The sequence below is a fragment of the Colletes latitarsis genome, chromosome 4 (genome assembly GCF_051014445.1).
Source record: "Colletes latitarsis isolate SP2378_abdomen chromosome 4, iyColLati1, whole genome shotgun sequence".
NCBI classification, from domain to species: Eukaryota; Metazoa; Arthropoda; class Insecta; order Hymenoptera; family Colletidae; genus Colletes; species Colletes latitarsis.
In genome coordinates, this window is record NC_135137.1 from 38,547,914 (window position 1) to 38,566,951 (window position 19,038).

A 19,038-nucleotide genomic window follows, 5' to 3' on the forward strand; every position below is an offset into this window, starting at 1 on the left:
ATCGGTCGCACAACCTTTAGAATCCGCGACCGGACGACGTTATATCGAGTATACGTGCACGCACAGCCTGAAAAATGAATACGATTACGACGTGAATAGGCAAGGTCGAGCGTGCAACTCGTTCTCCGCCGTGGCGGAGTGCTGGCCGCAGAAAAAGGGAAGAGAAAGGAGAGAACGAGCCGTCGATTACATCGAGGACTCGTGCCTTTTAGCCTCAGAGTTTTCCGGGTTGCTGGCTGCCACAGGAAAAACCGAAACATTCCCTCCTAGCATTCGTTGCCTTTATCCGGGTCAAAGGCTCTTGCATAACGTATTAGATCGACCTACGAGCTCGTGTCATTCCCCCTTCGTAAGTTTATTCTCTCGAAATCTCGAATCTTTGAAATTTTAAATATTTTTGTTAGCCCCCACCTTTGAGCTCCTCTAAATTCACCACCGATTTTGATCGACAAATTTCCAACAAAGAGTCGATAGGTGTAACGCGTCCAGAATTATTCGAAGGAAATAAAAATACTTTTTGGCTCGAAAAATTACGCGAAAAGTCGGATTTCTCTAGCAACGTGAACGTGGCACTCAGGGGCAATCCTAGCTCCGCGCAGTATTGCAGAAAGAAAGAACTGTCCCGGATTAAGGGGAATGTGGTACTACGAGTAAGTAGAATGTGGACAGCGTCGAATAATTTCGCCTTACGAGGGCTGACTATAACGTCTGACCCAATACGACTCTCGCAGAAGGTCTCTTTTTCTCCGTAAAATGGAAGAGTTCTATAGACCAGATTGCCCCTTAAAGACCTATAGAATCGTAACTTCTCACGTTTAACGCTCGTGAAATTTACAATCTCTCGTCTTTTTCTTCCTAGGCAGGCACAGAAGTTATCAGCGACGAAATTAAGAATACAGTTATCACGTGAAAGTAATCACGGAGTAAAAATTTTGTTTTTACTAGCATATAGAAATAATCTGTCGCGACCACTAGGTTTCGTAACCGTTAGTTTTATTTAATATCTAGACCGAGGGTCTTGCCCGTTATGCGTTGTCCTCGAATCCCCCGTCTCCGTTATCTCGCGACACATCTTTCGCGCGACTTGTCACGATGCAAATGAGAAATTGAAATTTGTACGAGCATCGAACGCTAGTGTAGCCGGTGACTCTGAATTTCAGCACCGTCGCGAATGAATGCGCGGAAATTGCGCTTCAGAGGCTGGTAATTGTTCGTCGCGAAGTTACCGTGAATTAGAACGTAACGTTCCTGACAGGTGACTAATCTTATACTCTGGAACGAAACGATTTTCGATGACTGTTTTCGCGCGTTGTCGTTTCCACTCGATTCCATTTCACGCGCGTCAAAGCTTTTTTTCGCGAACCCTGACGCATCGAAGCCTTCGGTTTGTTCTGTTCGTGTGGCTTCGGACTTCTCAGATCGAACTTATCGTCGAACAATGTGCAACGACTCGATCGACGCGAAGAAACCATTTTCAAACGAGGTAATTTCTGGCTAGACGCGCCACGCCTATTGGAAAGCTATGATTTACTGACCTATCGCACACGCCTAGACTCTTTTCGCCCATATTACAGGAATCCAGAATTCGTTTAAAAAGCCAACCTGACCTTCGAATCTTCTATCGACAAATTCTAATATCTTCCTCGACCTCCTTAGACCCCTACACTTTCACTTTCTTCTCATATTTACTGAGGTTAGGTTTCATCGACTTGTGCATTTCGTTCTCAGTGAAATTTATAAACCCATAGTGCACGTATAATTGTACGTATCAGGAACATCGAGAACGATGATTATCCTCTGTTATATCGTGTAATGAAAAAAGTGATTATCATCTTCCGTGACGTTCGTTCGTCGAAACGGACCACCCAGTAGAGTCGTAACCGAGGCATTTCTGCACGCTACCGCGATGCATAAAAGAGGCGTTCGTCGAGGATATGAGAAATAGGCGAAAGTGCCTTTATTAGGATTGGTTCGCAATGAGCAGCCGTGTGCGAGTGAAAGGAATCGTGTGATAAGAAACAGACCGATCGTCGGTTACCCGCTTCGCGTTAAACGGTTCCCACTTCCTGGTTGAGGCAGGTTTCTGAACTTGAAATCCTTTCAGTGCATTTTTCCAATCGATCGAATCGGCGCCGGACTGTGCTATTTAACGTTATCGAGCACGATCGCGATTTCATTGCGCGAAGAAGGAGGCAGAACCGCCGTAGATCTCCACAGCCTACGTGCCTCACTCTAATCGCGACATTCTGAAATTTCATCAACCGAACAAGCACAATCCAAGTCGAGCACTTAGTATTCACGGACGCTTACGCTGCTATTGCTCGGTGTAACCTATATATCGAAGGAGACGAACTACAATAGACCATTAAGAGTCACTTGTTTTAGGTGACCGCGTTTTCAATGATAATCTTCGTCGCTTGTAATTGGGTTTATTTTAAGAATTTCGCTATTAACAGGCCATCGTTCTTAGGGATCTTGAAAAACGAAAAGTAGATAAAAATAACAGAAAGGCCAAGCAGGTTGCAAACTCTAATAGAGTAGCCATTGTTTAGCATGCCTGCTCCATAGCTTCCATGAACTCATTATACGCGTTCTATGCACTAGATCACGTTTCCCATACGTGCTCCGTCGCAATGTAAATAAAACCAGTACCAACTAGAAACTATAATATAAACAATCTTCCATTTTCGTCGCTCTGACCAACGGGGGACCAACGATACACGACGCAAAGATCGATCAGATTCATTTCGACCAATCATCGAGTCACGTATGTACAAAGATTCTGCAGCGACATCAACGCCTACAGTCGATCACAGTTTATCGCCACCGACAGGCGCGTCTCTCCCAGCCTCGCGACGACGAAGGTGGCCGCGTAAGTCGCCATTAATTCGTGATACACGTACTCCGACGATGGGCATTAGCAATCGTACAAAAAGGCCCCTGGCTAGACATTTCATGCGAATTAGAGTCGCGACCTTGTCGGCGTACTCCTATCCTCCCGCCCAACCGTATAAATAGAACGTCTGGATGGCGGGCGGAAGATAACGTGCTTTGACTTTCAAAATTGCAACCAGAAAAACGAATAAGATAGGGACGAGCAAAAACGCGCGACACGACCGTATTTCCATAGTTATAATACGTAGGCCGACACAGCACCGTAAGGTCAGCCGGTACACGATTGTTGCTGCAACGATGCAGAGAAGAGAAGCGTTTGCAGGCGGATCACGCATACCGCGAATGACTGGTCGTTCGAGGACCATTGCGAAACTGGACCAGAGACTGGACGAAGGAACGTCCACGGCTGATCGTTCCTCCGGAAACGGGATCTGCTTCCTCCTAACAAGGACCAAAATACAAAACAGGAACGAAAGAGAACCATACGTTTCAAATGGGAAATTATCTTGTTAAGAAGATTGGTCTTTTTATTGCCTGGTGTTGAGGTTTGGGGTGTGAGTCTTTCAAGAAATTGGTCTGAATGTCTGCTGATAGAGATGGAGATCTATTGCTATTCAATTTGGGGAAACGTACGTAAAGGGGGTCGTGCATCGAGAGGGGTTGCACTTAACAGACCACATTCGTGTGTTAATAAATACTCTTATTTTAAAAATTTGTTGAAGTCTCGTTAGCTTCTGGTGGATCTACAGACTAATTTCGATAGACTTTTTTGAGATCTAGGGATTTCAGTAGGATCGCGTGACATCTCGTTTCCTCGGGGCGGGAACCGGTTAACGTTTCGGAACTAGATCGCGACCGTAGAAGAAACGCGACGCGTCGTTTTCGCGCCATTATGATAACGCGTGCACCCGTGAATCCGCGATCGGTCGCTTACGCAACGCGCTCGCGGTTGCGTTTCAGGCGAAACTGGGTGGACGAGGATCGAGAATGAGATAAAAGGAACCTGCGCGTTGGGTGGACACAGAGGCGTGTCCGTGTGGCGGGTACATACCGCGGGAGAAATGTAATACGCGAGCCGCGGCGCGTTCCACGAAATCGAGACGGAAAAGGAAATGAGTCGCGCGACTCGGTTGCACGCTACTGGAAAATCTATCTGGCAGGCGCGCGTTGCGATTACAGGTAGAACGATCCGCGGGGAATTTTCTTCACGATCGATTTCCGGTAGATCGAGGCGAGACGGTGCAACGATCGCGTTAACCCTTTCACTGCGGGCAACGTGGACGCGAGATACGGCTATAAATACTCGATCGCGCGGAAGACTTTTCTCACGAACGGTTACAGTTTTTGGATCGCAAAGAAATAAGTATAAAATTAGGAGGAACGAAAAAACTTGCACGGGAACGGGGAAAGTTCGCTGGCCTCTGTACGTTTCGTGTTCTAAATTCACATAACCGTTCAATCGAATGAACGTTGCGAATAAATCGCTGAAGAGAGTTATACGTTCACCATTTATTGATCTAATAAAATTCTGCCCATCTCTGGTCAAGGGTCAATAGGTGATACTGTTTATGGTTATAGCTTACAAAGGAACCACATTAAGCGTAGTGCTCGGAATGTAATAAAGTTTCTGTGTGAATGGAGCGTCGTAAGTATTCGACACGTATAAGTGTAGGTGGCCAATCGTGAGATATTTAACAACAAAGATTGCGACTGTCCGTTGTTGACCCAAGAACAAAGGAAATTTATACTCGTGTCTACAGTTTTTCTGAAGAAATTCCAATGAATTAATTGGCGCGAAGAAAAACGATTACGTTATTTCCTGTATAAATTCAAAGACAGCGCAAGACACAAACAATTTTACCGCAGCGGGTCTCGACCCTGGCCGGACGGTTGGGAATTGTAACCGTAACCGCAAGGCTACTCATTCACTTGAAAACATGATAGAAGCAAGTTTTCTTAACGCAGCAGCGGACGATTACGATCTTTATTGTTAAATATCTCCTAACTGATTAGCCGCCCACGCATACGACGGCGCATGGGTCAAAGACTTACGGTCCTCCATCCACCTACAAAGTTTCATTAAAATCCGAGCGTTGATATGGTTCCTTTGGCCCACAAAATGTTCTTTATAGACGTCAATAAATGCACTCTGTAATTTGGCGAAACTTTCATGGAAACGTATAATAATTATAAATTGTGTAATTCGTTAATCCATGCTCGTCTCGCAAACATGCAAATATTAAGCATAATCTATGATTTGGACGAGCTTCAAAATCAGTATCAATTCGTGAAGATGAAATATTTCGGGGTTAACCGACGCTCTTGGTTTAACTAGTTTTATCGGGTATCGAAATATCCGATTAACCGTTTGGTGTCAAACTGGTTGGTTCTCCGGTGCACGAATAATACGGTTAGCCGGACACATATGTATTATCGTAACGCTGATAATGGCAATTTATAGATTAAAACGATATTTCGTGAAGCGAGACCGACAATGCTATCTGGGACTTCGAATACTCCTCCACAAATCGACGAAAATTCCTCGAATAACAGTTGAATTAAAATAAAATTTATACAAAGGAATCTACATTTGAGGATTCGTCTCTCAGAAAGTCGACTTCAAATTCGCGCGCGAGCGTAAGTAGAAACAGTGAAAACAATACATTTTCAAATTCAGTTATCTCAAACACGATGCCTCGAATTTTCAGTTCGTTTCTCCGTGTAGATTCCACCCTTTCGATGGTACCGCGGAATGCCCCCAGTGGAAAAAGTTAAGATCTCCAGGGGAAACGGCGATTGTTTCCCGCGAATATTAAATTTATCGCTCGTATTTCGTTCGCGATGCTGGATCGATAAATTCTCGAGCGTTAATCGTATCCATATATTTCTCCTTCTGCCGATACGTCGAACGGGACACGCGGTGGAAGGCGAGGTTCGTTAAAAAGTCGCGGATAATGAAAGCTTCTATAGAAGGATTTTATTCGCCGAGGTATTACTTTGTCCTCGTTTATTTATCGCTCTGCCGAGGAACGTCGCTGGATCAGCGATGCTGGCAATTAATCGGATAAATTGCACGCGTCTTCTGCACCTTTACGCGCGACACGAATTGAAAATTTTATAAAGTCAGAAATAAAATTCGGCGGATACCACTTTTGGAATCTGAAGCAATTTTCTAAATAGATCGCTTTCCCGTACGTCAGTCCACCGTGCAGCGTGAAAAGTGGGGTTTATCGAAGCATAGTGGGGAGTCAAAGGCTCTCCTGTTTAGCGCTCAGACTCGACAACCGTACAGTTGATAATTTCTAACATCTACGCATAAATTAACTCCAAAGAGCCTTTTCATCTGTTACAAAGATAATAGAGATTTAAAAACTCGTAACATTTTCCAGGCGAGAAATGCAAACTTTTCGACATCCCCATCACCTTAATAAACGAGTGATATAGAAGGCGGATACGATTTACCTATATAAACGTCGCTGTTGTTCTCAGTGGTTTGTTCGTACGACTGGTCCTCGGTATACGCGATCGGATCAGCGGACGCGAATAGGATCCGCAGGATGATAGCCACCGCGGCCGCCAGTTGAGCGGCACTGACTATCCTGGCCCACAACATTTTCGTTTTGCAGCTGCGGCTGTGAAGCGGCTCGGCTCGGCGCGGCTCGGCGCGGCGTGGCGTGGCTCGCTCGCTTCTCCGGGCTATTTCACGAATTCGTCCATCCTCGTTGCTCTTGGCGGCGTTCTCATCGCGTTCGTTTCAACCCCCGGGGAACGCAGACACGGATTACGGCGACGGAACAGGAGTCCCCGCGATCGTCCACACCGTTTCGCCACGCGTTACATCGCGGGCCCGTGGTCCACGGGAACCAGGTGTTTGCGTCGCCTCATGGCGCGCCGGTGACCGAAACGAACAACAAACCACCACCAGACGATCGTTCTACCTTTTCACCCGTTGGTCACGCCGTTCTCCGGAAAGGTTCACCAGCGAACGATCGTTACGAAGGAAGCTATCGTCGATCGGTCGACATCGCGTACCTCGGCCGTCTGAAGGAATGGGAAATCGTCGAAGCGTATCGAGCAACGCGGACTCGTGGTCGTCGATTGCATTCGCGCTGCATCCTCGCGTACGCGCAACGTGGCCGGAATATCAACGCGTGGCTCGAGATCGAACGCCCAATTTGGTCTCGTCCCGACAGATACTCGCCCCCGCCGCGTTTCGGGCCGATCGTTCGTTGTTCCCCAACCGCGGAACGGGAATCCACGGCAGAAGAATAAATTCGACCCTCGTACGGACACAGTTCCCCCTCTCTCTCTATCTGGCGTTGTCCTAATTGCGTCGTCGAGTGCCTCAATTAGTCGGAATTATGGCCTCGATTGTTTCTCGTCGAGAATACACACCGGGCAGCGTCGCCGCCGGTAGCAACAACGAAAGGCTGCTTCTGCCGCTGTTGCCGGCAGCAACGAGCGCATCAGGTTCGCAGCCCAACCAGCAATAATTACACGGCCCCTCTGGAACGTTTTAAAGCGGCTTCCCCTTGTATTTTTAGTACCCGAAGACCGAGGGGACACGCGGGACACCGCCGCGGCGCGACGTGTCCGGAGAACGAGCGACATTCGGTTCTACCGGGGGAAGAGCTGTCGAAAACTGTTCCTGCCGGACGTTCGTCGGAATAGGGGTTGCCAAACTGGTCCTTCGCGACCTCGAAAAGGCTGATTGGACTCGTTCCGATGGCCCCGCGAGCCACTAGGTCATACGAAATTATGGACGTTCGAACGGGCGAAGATTAATCGCGATTTATAAATTGAACGCTGAACGATTCTGTCCATACCGGTTAACTGGGACGCGCGGGCCCTGAAATTAGTTGATTCTTTACTTCAGGGTCGTTTATTTTTCGTTTACTTATCTTCTACCAGAGATTTGTAAGAACAATGACCTGCAAGTTCAAGGTTCTTTACAATGAAAGCAGAAATCTCTCCACCAAAGTTTGGTGCAAAATTTTGCACAATCGAATAATCGTTTCCTATTTTTTGTTCGATGGTCGAACAATCGATAGTTTGCGCAATTTTTAACAGAAATTTGACCGTGTGTTTAGAAGATAGTATATCGAGTGTTCTATAATTCAAGCGGTATCAACACGGCGGATGCCATGCACATTCGGCACGCATAATTACAACAAACGTGAGTAGAAAGTTGAATAATAATTGGATTGCTCGCTCAGGATACCAAAAGTGTCTCGCACGTGCCACGAGGTTTGACACCTATGGACTTCTGTATGTGGGGGACACTGGAACAACAAGTGTACCTCGCGAGGTATCGACAATCGAAAAAGATGGAGCATTAGACGAGAATTAAATTTTTGAAACGTCATGGAGAAGTTAATTCTTGGTATGCAGCATCTATTTCTGAAATAAAGTATTTTTTCCCCCGTAAAATTTGTACTCCCGGGTACACGACATTTTTATTTTTATCTACGTAAACGGCAATTCCATCTTGTACGAGTTTATATAAAGAATGCCTTCGAGCAGCGTTCACGATGCGAGAGAAACTTGTCTTCTCGCATATAAATTACGTTTTCACGATAGCAATCCTATTAGTTTATGCCAACGTTTCTCAAACTGTGATCTGTTGATCCCTGGAGGACCGCAAACATGGTCGTGGCAGTTCGTGTATTATTAGAAGAATAAAAACAACATTTTTCTCGTAGCATTTTATTTCTATTAAAATCTGGGAGAGCTTGGCAGTTCGAAACAACTGAAATCTCGTGTATAGTTTTATAAACGTCGCGTTGTACTTATAATATACTCGAAGCTTTTCAGCCTGCTTTTGTCTCGTGCAAAACGATAACTTGTAATTTGTAAATGTTTTCGTATTATTATTCTATCGAATAATTCACATTCTAATAGCAGAATCCTGCAGCAATCGTAGATATGTGTAAATTGCACGCGGATCCCAGTTTTAGGTCACGCGCTAGAATCGTCGGCTGTGAAAGTGTTAAGGAGGTCTGCGAGGAGTCGAAGTTTGAGAAACACTGGTTTCCAATACACGAAATGCTGATCGATAGCGAAATAACCAGTTTCGAAAATTCTGTTCGCCAAATCAGAATTCCATCCAGGGGCATTTCTCTCTGGCTCTCCAACATACTAAAAGCCATCGTTCGAATTGCATCGCGTGGTCATTTAACTCTAATCCCAACAGGATACGACTTTGGATCAGACATCGATTTTTAGCAACTCCAAGGTCTGAGCGAATTTACATTCCGTTTCATTCATCCTTCTCGATCGTCCGTTACTCGTAAATAAAAATGAAAAATATCTGAACAAGATTCTGTCGAGTTGGAAGACAAATGTAAACGAAACGTTGGGAGCCACTTTGCCGAAAAGAATCATAATCGCGATGGGCAATTATCGGGGAAAGAGTTTATAGATGCAGATCTATGCAGATCCATTTCGCGTAGCCACGGTGAATTACCATAAGAGAACCAGGGGGGTTCGGGTACGATAGTCGACGGGAAACCGTTTAAATTATTCCAGGTGTTGGGAAGAGCGGTTCGAAACAAAGACGAATTGTTTACCTGCGATTGAATAGACGGGGCGAGCAAACGGATGGACGACTCGCAATTATGACTCAACGATTGCGATATTAACCGCAAGTTAACCGAGAACCGGCCGCAACTGCGCTGCACGCGTGCACGATCGCCGGCGAGCCTTGACATTTATACGTCACGGAGAAACTCTTTGGTGCCTACGTTCATCCTAGTTGTGTACCCAGAAAGTTGGACGGGAAGGAAGACGTCTGTCGACTCGTTTCGACAACGAGTCGGCGAGGACGAACGCAGAAAAACGCTTCCGTCGATCGGAGGATGAAAATTCAAGTTCTGCAATAAAGGATGACTCACTCGCGTGCGACGCTCCAACGCGTGCACCTATACAAGGTGTACCGTGATTTAACCATCGGCACCGACACACAGAAATCACCGAAAGGTGCCAAGAAATCGAAAAATTACCACTCGAACGTCGGAATCGTTCTGTTCGAGTCCAAGCTACTTTATTCGCGATTATCGTGTCGTTAAAAAGTTGTTCGCAAAATTTCGGAGCACCCTTCAACGTTTAACAGAAATTATACGGGCAACTTCGCATCTTTTATTTCTCAAATGAAGATTAGACTTTTAGTAAACATTTAGTGTTCAGAATTTTCTGAAAAGTTTGTACAATTTTCACGATACTCCGAAGAAACGTCTTACGTAACACCCAGATAATATGCTTTCCAGAACGAAAGAAGCAATTTTAGTAGTACAAGACCATAATTCAGGGATGACGGAAGGGTGCTCGAAACTTTTTGGCGTTCGTGTATGCTCCGTTTGATTCCTTTGTTCGAGTTACAAGCCGCGTTCGATGGAACCGCGTATTCGAGTCGAAACGGTAACGTTTGTCTACGAGTTTAAACTGACCTAGGAGAATATTCAAATACTGTTTACAGAATCGTTATCGAGGCCGTGGCTGAGTTACCAAGCGGCACACGGACAAACGGTCGGACGAAATCAAACGGAGCATCGGGTTTATGCGAATTTCTTCTGTTATTTTCGGACGAGTCCGGTTCCTCTGGTCCGCGATACATCCGGTTTCGAGCGTACACATCCATTAAATCCACGTTGCGCGAGAAACGTTGCGACTGGCGACGACCTATCGACGATTTCCTGGCAACTTCCGTTTCAGAAGGACGTTGAACGACCAGAGCGAGAGAGAGGAAGATAGAAAGAGCAAGAGAACACGGAGATAGCGTGGTGCAGAGAGATAGAGAGAGAGAGAGAGAGAGGCTGTTTCCGATTCCAATATCCCTCGCGACGAGAAATATCCAATTCCGCGACGAGTCGTTGGAAAGCGGACGAACTCGGATCGACTCGTGCTATGCATCGGTGCATTTGCATAGGTCGCTCGAACCGGTGACACCGTGTCGCGTGGGATCGCGACGATCGACGGCCAGAAGACTAATCGATTCGCTCTTTTGGCAGACGGATTCGACGGCTAAGGGTGTTGCCCTTTGTCGAAGCCGGCCGCTCTTGTTGTCGCTACGTTTCGAGCAGATGCACGCCACACCGGGTGCTTTTCGATCGAATTCTCTCGTGGGAGGAGAATCGTCCGAGGTTGCGTTCCAATCCTAATCGTCATCGACGAGAGACGACACACCAGACCGCGCATACGTTACGATTAAGGATAAGAAACGCATCGTCGGTAGGAACGACATTGACACGTATCCCGAGCAATCGACGCGTTTTAAATGACGAAAAGGTAGAGAAAGGACGCGTCTGGGCATAATTCGATCCCCCCGAAAGGGGGGCAGGTTTCAGTGTCATTTTGGCACCGCGCGGAGAACCCTTCACGCCATATCGACCCTTGAACCTCGAGCCACGATTCCGCCCACGTCGAACTCTCGTACCGGGGAGCACGCACCGGCTCCGGGATCATTACCACGCGAATCGTTGCGTATATCCGTGGCAGATTCGTGAAAAGCGATCGGAACCGGTCTCGGGGGCCAGTGGATCACTTGGAAAACTTTCTCACACACGGAGGCGTCCTCACTGGTCGACGATGGATAAGCGTCGTTCGCGCGACGAATTAAACGCCATTTCGAGTCGAGGCACCGCCGGGCAGGATCCACGAGGGCTGCTGGGAGTTCGCGAAACGCGACGGATCGTCGATCACCGGATCACGATCGCGACGGGTGGAACGGAGCCGCGGAGGAGCGTCGCGATCCTGCGAAAGCGACACGACGCACTGGTCCACCGGCGAGGTACACGAACACTGGCACGCACAGGACCCGCTCCCACGGCCGCAAACGTTCGTCGCGCGTACTGTAAACCGTGACTTGGTGGGTCTGCACACTCGCTTACTCCGCTTGCCTCCAGTCGGGAACAGACAGACAGTCGGACGGACGGGGGCACACGGAGAGGGAGAGAAACCGGGTGCTTTCGCGTGTTGGTAACCAGTACGTGGGAAGGGGATAACCAGAGAGAAAGAGAGAGATAACGAGAAACCGAAAGAGAGGAGAGGGGGGAGAATGTGTATGGAAGAGCACGCGCGAGCGTACACCGACGGTAAGCTCGCACACGTTTCCCCTGAAAAGCCGGCGTACACACGTGTACCCGCGGTAGAAAATGTGCGTCAGAGAAAGACCGAACGGTCAGGGGGAGTGGGAACGAACCAACGAGGGGCGCAGAAGAGAAGCTACGGCGCAATGGTTGTGCACGGGTCACACACTGAGAGGAACGGCACCGCGAACGCGAGCGCGCGCGCACGTGTGTGGGTTCGCTTTTCGCTCGCTTGTGTTCGTAACGCGTTTCCCTCTGGTCGGTTCTCTCCCCGCTTATCGCTTCTTCTTCGCGCCTGGACGAGAGAGACTTTGTCGTGTCGCGTTCACAACGCCACTCTTCTCGAGGAGGCACCGCACGCCGTAGTGAAAAATCGTGGAAAATCGACCGTGGGGCGAGGCGGAGCGCCGGTGGCGACGACCGAAACGCCGTGGCTTGCCCTCCCTCTCCACGTTTCTCTGTCATCTACTCTTTCTCCCTTGGTCGCGTTACTCTTTCTATATCTATGTCTCCGTCGTTCTTTACCCACCCTTCTCTGTCTATGTACCCACGTTTCCGTCCGTCTTTCTCCCTCGCTCTTTATTTTTCCCCCCCCCCCCTGTACTTTCCCGTTCTTTCCCTCGCCGACAGACCTCGTCGTCCCTATTTCTCGTTCGCTGTCTCCTCTTCGATCCTCGTCGCTCGCTCGATTCTCCACCCGCTGTCTCCGTTCGCCACGGTCCCTGCCCTGTGCCAACGTATGGATTTTCAGGGAGTCCCAAGAAGGGAAATTCGGCGCGATTATTACGCGATCGCGAACCAACGACGACCGAGGAGGATCGACGGGAACGAGGAGGCGTACGCCTCGTACAGGCTAGCGCGAACGACGGACGTTGGGACGCTGAAAAGAACCCGCAACCGGCCATGAAAATCCCCGACCGTGCCCTACCCCGAGATCGAACCGACCACGACGACGACAGACACACAAGTGACGGCCGCCACACGGACGCGTCGAAGAGCAGCTGGAAACCTGCTGGCAACCGGGGCTTTCAGGGACGTAGCAGTCGATCTTCGTACCACGTGGCCCGTAACTGTCATTGCCGGAAACGTGATTCGAGTGCCGAGTATAATCGCGATCTTTGTACGCTCGATCCCTATCTCTCGCGTGATCTCGAAACGATGTCATTAGAGACGTCGTCGGCGCTACCGTCGATTTCGGAGCAGATGACGCCCCGCCACGAGTTCCTTTTAAACCATAATTAGCCCCACATAATCTCGACTACGAGTCTCGTACACTGTTGCAATTAGTCGAAACATACTTTGAACAATCAATTATTTGCTGTTTCTTAATTAGATTCAACCAACCGAATATTGGACTTTGGTATCCGAAATCGAGTTTTGGACAGAATTGAATAATCACGACGATGCTCGTTTCAAACTCGAAAGGAAATAGATGAATCAGGAAACAGCAATACTCCTCGAGCAATGAAGATTCATGGACAATATTAAAATTTAACGGTACAGAGTACTCAAGTTACCCAAGTCGAACCGTAATTGTAAAACGATAATAATTGACGGAAAATATATTTATGCAAATCGTTAAATACAGTTATTAGTTTCTGAAGTTGTGGGTAATACCGCGATAATAAATTGCAGTTTATTTATTAGTAATAAAGTACGGATTATATAGTTCCTTCAATTACCTGCCTCGTGCACGATCAGTTATTTTAGACGAATCGTTAAAAGGCAATATTATTTCGCGTGATTTATCATTCGCTATGAAAAGCAACAGCTTATTTCAGATTATCAGTCATCGCATGCGTTATTTATTAATAATCGATCGATCGAGGAAGATTCGACTCTGATGAGAAATTGCCAGCAAACCCTTCGGGTTTTAGGTTTTCCTTCTTTCATCAATTTTCACGCTGCGCCAGCCAACGCTGCGGCTTCTTTTTAGTTTCGTGATCGAACTGTTCGCGTGAAAGTAATCTCACGACCTCTTTGCTTGGATGCATTCCTAAGATTACAACACAATTCCTATTAGACAGATATAAATACGTATAGATAATGCATTTTAAAAAAGTCCAGAGGGCCCATTTAATTAAAAGAAAAAATGAAACCGTCTTCGTTGGTTTCTAAGAAAACAGCTTGCAACAGTTTATTCGGTCCACATGGTATATGCTAGAGAAATCTGTTTTAACTCATAGAAGTTCAAAACATGTCTATTTCTGTTTCATCGGTGCCCATAGTTCTAAAAATGACTTTACGGTTAACTCTTTTTATTCCAGGTAAAATGAACAGTCTAAGAAATCCTTTCATTTGGTATCCCTCTTTCTTTTAAAACTCGTACATTTGTATACAAGACTATTTTATGAACAATTTCCACGGGAAACGTTTCTAGAAAAAGCATCGAATCTTTTATCCTCAGTTTATAGGCAGTTTCTCAAACCCAGCCACTATTTCGAGCAAATTAGAAGCTTTACTTTTTGCAAACATTTCCTGCAGGCTTGTTTTTGCCACTCAGTTATTTTATACCGCCGATAAAATACGTCCGTAGCACCAAAACCAATTTTATGTTCATCACCGCTTATTTGGGAACAGCTGTTATGGTCGGTTCCATTTATGGCTTCGGCTTCTAGATCACCCTCGTCTTTGTTCAGAATTTCGTTTACATCTTCTTTACCTTTTCACGTAACAAGTTCCTCCTCGATCAATTTTCTTAGATTTTTTAAACGCCAATTTATTCCTAAAAACGTGTACTTCGTTCTTGCACTTTATTATAACAAAAGCAGAGCATTCACGACAGAATTTCACTGATATAATTGGACACTTGGTATGTTTTGTACTCGACTACGGAAAAATCTGATAATACATCCGCTTATAATGAACAGTCAACAGGATGCGCGGGCCAGATACAATAATACTCTAAAAGTGGTCTGCTAACGGTGTTTTCTTGTATAGTTTATATTCGTTATACGGAAACCATACAATTAACAATTTTCTAAATTTGAAAATCACGGGGTATTTAAATTTCAGTGATATCCAAAATTGAAAAGTAACGCTCGCTTGATACAAACTTGACTCTGTTTATATTTTGATATCCTCGTTGCTATTTAGCGTACAACGTGATGTGATTTAAGTGACGACCGAATTTCAACCGCAAAATTTATCCAAGTACATGTTGCTTGCACGAACGAAACCGTCGCGTGTCGCGATGTCCAACTTTAACACCAGTTAAACCAGTTTGACACCAATGAACCAATTCCCACGAAATTTGGCACACATATGCAGCATCTTAATAATCGAGACTACGACCAACGGCAACCATTTTCTATTTAAAACACGTTCCCCTTTGAAATTTCGCTGCTTCTCTTTACGAAGCAGTCGTCTCGGCGATTCGATATTTCCCGCGGCTCGAGACGGTCGTAACTTGATTTTTACTTGCCTCGTTCCTCAACTGAAAACGCTAGTACGACCGACAGCGTGTTTTAAACGGTCCAGATCGGTCCGTGAACGCCAGTTTCTTGCACGCGATCTGTCGTTACACGGTTAAGTAGATCGACAACGACGAATCAGCCGAACGAAGGAGATTTCATATCCGCGAAGTTTCAGGCAATCGAATTTTACGAGCCGTAAGGTGGTAGCTCGCTTCCTGACTCTTTGTTCCGTGTTCTCACGTCGGTCGCGCGAACAATGGGGAACAACGAGGAACAAAGCAATGCTCCGAGTCGGCGGGATCGTGATACGACGTTCGGTAATTACGTATCCGAGGATACGATAGCAGGTGAAATTGATAAGGTTCGTCCTCGAAACGGCTGCTCGTATTAGATTACGAATAAGGGGACGCTTTCCTTTTCGAGGCCATATTTTTATCACATCGCTTTAACTGTTCCAAGCACGAGTATAATTTTAATTTACACGAGGTCAATCGATTAAAGTAAACACGATACAAGTTTGAACCAACGGAAATAAATTTAATCGCGAAGTTTGAAAACCTGGAGCCGTAGTGGCGGAGATTTTACACGAAGTTTCTAAACCGCGAGCGTTCGTCTTTATCGTGCCTCGCGAACGAGGCACCGCCACTGACGTACCACGAATTTAAATGATATCATTGTCTGCGCCAGTTATGGCAAGATCGTATGGTCGCCTCATGGACGTTACGTCGCGGACGCTATCTGGTCGTGTAATCGTCGTATTTGTCCGGTACATACGATTAAGCATATAGCGTTACGTACTAGGCGTATAATTAAATTAATTCAGACCTTGGCTCCGCGTTTTAAGAGTCTTTTAAAGCGATTCGCGGAACATCCTTTCCTTGGGCACACTTTTACGCGGCGATGATAAAAAAGCCATGATCTGGATACGAGCCTCGTAAAACTACACGCGCGAGAGTTGATAAATTCTTATCATTCGGCCGTAAACCAAGTGCTGGATGACATCTAGCGAAATACCAATCAAATTTAACGACGTTCTCGTCCCACGCTTGTCTACGATTTTATCTTTCGTCGACCGCGGTCCGAACAGTTCTATCGCAAACGAGGTATACGAGTAGACCTTTCACCTTATGGACTTTCGTGGCCCAAATTGACTGCCATACCGACCAGGTGCCTAAACTTTTCGCCGAGAAAAAGATTTCAAATTGTTCTAAAAAAATTATTTTCGGTTGTGGGGGTTAATTGCAATCATTTTTGGTTAATAGACATACCCTTGAAATCCTACGCACTTTCGAGAAAAAAATTCATTACCGAAAACGTCATGTCTGACCACAGGTATATTCTACTGAAATTTCATGCGTATGTTTAAAACGTCATAACTTCTGAACGGATTGAAGAACTTTAATATTTCAAAATGCAAACAATGTGCATTATTAGGGCCCTAGAGTCTCATAAAAATGGGCCAAATAAATACATTGGATGTAAGTTCTACTCGTGTGCCTCGTCTGTGGTTCTATTTCCCCTTTCCTATCAATTTTCGCGTGTTAAAAGATTCTTTCGGGTAGCCAGAACCGGTCGTTGTTTTAAAAACTTGTTCCAGAATTCCTCAGCGATCGCTGGTAAGCGTACCAGCTATCGTCAAATAGAGAATCTTGTAGGAACCTTCCATCATGGTTCCTGTTAAGGTAGACGCTCTAACAGTCGCCTTTATCGACTGAAGATACAAGGAAAGCTTAGGAAGAGCTCTGTTTTATCGGCCTTAAGGCGCCCGACCATGAACGCGCTTAGTGTTTCGAACGACGCGTACCAGAGTTTCTATCGTCGAATCGACCGTTTCTATCGCTCGATTCTGTCGTAAAAACCCATTGAAATCCCCTTGAGGGCACGCTGAATCATAAAAACGCACCTTAATGCTAGTTCTCACCGTATACCAATCCGTTTTTACTATGTTTCAACTATGGTAAGATGAAAATATTGAAGAAACTCACCCCCTTCGTCGGTCATCACGCAGACCGTCGATGCAGGTCCATGTCCCGCCGGATTGAAGACTTGCAACGACACTAGGTACTGCGTGTATGTTTCCAGATTGTTTATGCTGTGATTCTGCAACGAGAAATAAACGGCGAACGTTACGAAACGCAACGTGACAGCGAAAAGAAAGATTGAATCGTATTTTTACGTAACTTACGTTAACCGTTGGATCGCGTATGTATATGTTTTTCTCTTCAGCGTGCGTTCTGTTCCGGGGCTTGTATCCGATTAAATAGCCGAGAAACTCGCCGTGGATGGTATCCCTGCTGGGCGGGTTCCATGCCAAATAGATAGACGTGGCCGAGGTATTGTAGGCGGCGGTAATTGGCGGCTTCGCTTCCGGAGCTGCGGGGAACAAAATCGAAACGCAAACGAGTCAGTACGTTCGTACCGTAAACATATAGTCGGAGAGCTCTCGAGATTCTATCGGCGTTTCATATCGAGTATCAGAAAAACATTCACCCCCCCCCCGAACGGATATTTACCGTTCTGCGCTTTTCATTAATTCGTATTTTTCGCTAACGCGGTGTTTACGCGGACGGCTCGGTTCCTGCCTCCCCCCTCCCCCTCCCCACCATCACCCCATCGCTGCCCTTCGATTCGCGAAAAAATATTTTCAACGCAATTTTTTGCGTACGCCTGGAGCCTCGTTAATTTGCGTCTACCACTGTACATTCTTTTTTTCTTTATTCGTTTAACTACATTTTAATACCGCGGCCAGGGGAGCGAAAAAAATAATACGAGTGGGCGAGGTTCCGGGGAATCGCTGTTTTCAAACCCGAGTCTTAATCGTCGTTTTTCTCGATCCTTTCAAAGCCCTCGGGGGGTCGACAAAGACAAAATGACATATGCCCTCTTTCTCGATTCACCGTAGCTGCCCAAAGCAAGTTCGGACCGTCTCGTGGGAGTCGAGAAAGAAGGGCTCACACCCCTTTCTTACCCCTCTTTCCCTCTCCAAATAGAAATAACGCCATTTCTAAGATTTCCTGAAACTTCTCGGAATTCCTGAAATTTCCAAGAAGTTTCAGGCAGCGGCTAAAATTCCGGCCTGAATTTTTCGGCAAAAATTTTGAAAGAGGATGGAGTACATAGCGATTTTGTCGAGTCTCTTCTGTTATTGCTCAGAGAAATACTTCTGAAGTTGCGAATAATAAATTACTTAATCCCTTGAGTGAAAACGAAAAGATATTCAAAGTATTTGGATACCATGTTTGAGAACAGGTTGGGAAATCGAATAGAAATTGATATTGAAAATAAATCGTAAGGGGTTAATAACACAGCCAGATAGTCACGCGTGTACGAGCCTTCTAGTGGATCCCTTAATTGGTTTCGTTGAAAATTTTCTTCCGCCTATTCCGTGCTCACTTCCGTGTCAGCGGTCACGCGCGAGACGCCTTCGGGATGAGCAAATGGTAACGAGAGTCCTTCAACCCTAGGGCTGTCTCTTTGTTTCGAGCTTTCGTTGCCAGTTTACAGTCGAGCAGGTATGCATCACGTTAGCGAAATGCCTCGTCGCCAGGGATTAAAGATCGTTGCCAAGGGGCGGTTTGAGGAGGTTTGATAAGTTTCTTAAGGGCTGTGCAGTAACAGGAAAGCCTGAGCTTACACACAGGAGC

At 46.3% G+C, this 19,038-nt stretch overlaps 1 protein-coding gene across 4 annotated transcripts in view; it reads right to left on the reverse strand.

Annotated features, from left to right (window-relative positions):
* Window positions 1–19,038, reverse strand: part of LOC143340958 (putative receptor-type tyrosine-protein phosphatase mosPTP-1) — a 507,138-nt gene that overhangs the window by 23,459 nt on the left and 464,641 nt on the right. For all 4 annotated transcript variants that reach the window (XM_076763412.1, XM_076763411.1, XM_076763410.1 and 1 more), the window contains exons 6-7: window positions 17,580–17,767; window positions 17,380–17,494 (exon numbers count right to left, since the gene is read on the reverse strand). In XM_076763412.1, the coding sequence (XP_076619527.1) occupies window positions 17,380–17,494; window positions 17,580–17,767 (303 nt within the window). The remainder of the gene's footprint in view (window positions 1–17,379; window positions 17,495–17,579; window positions 17,768–19,038) is intronic.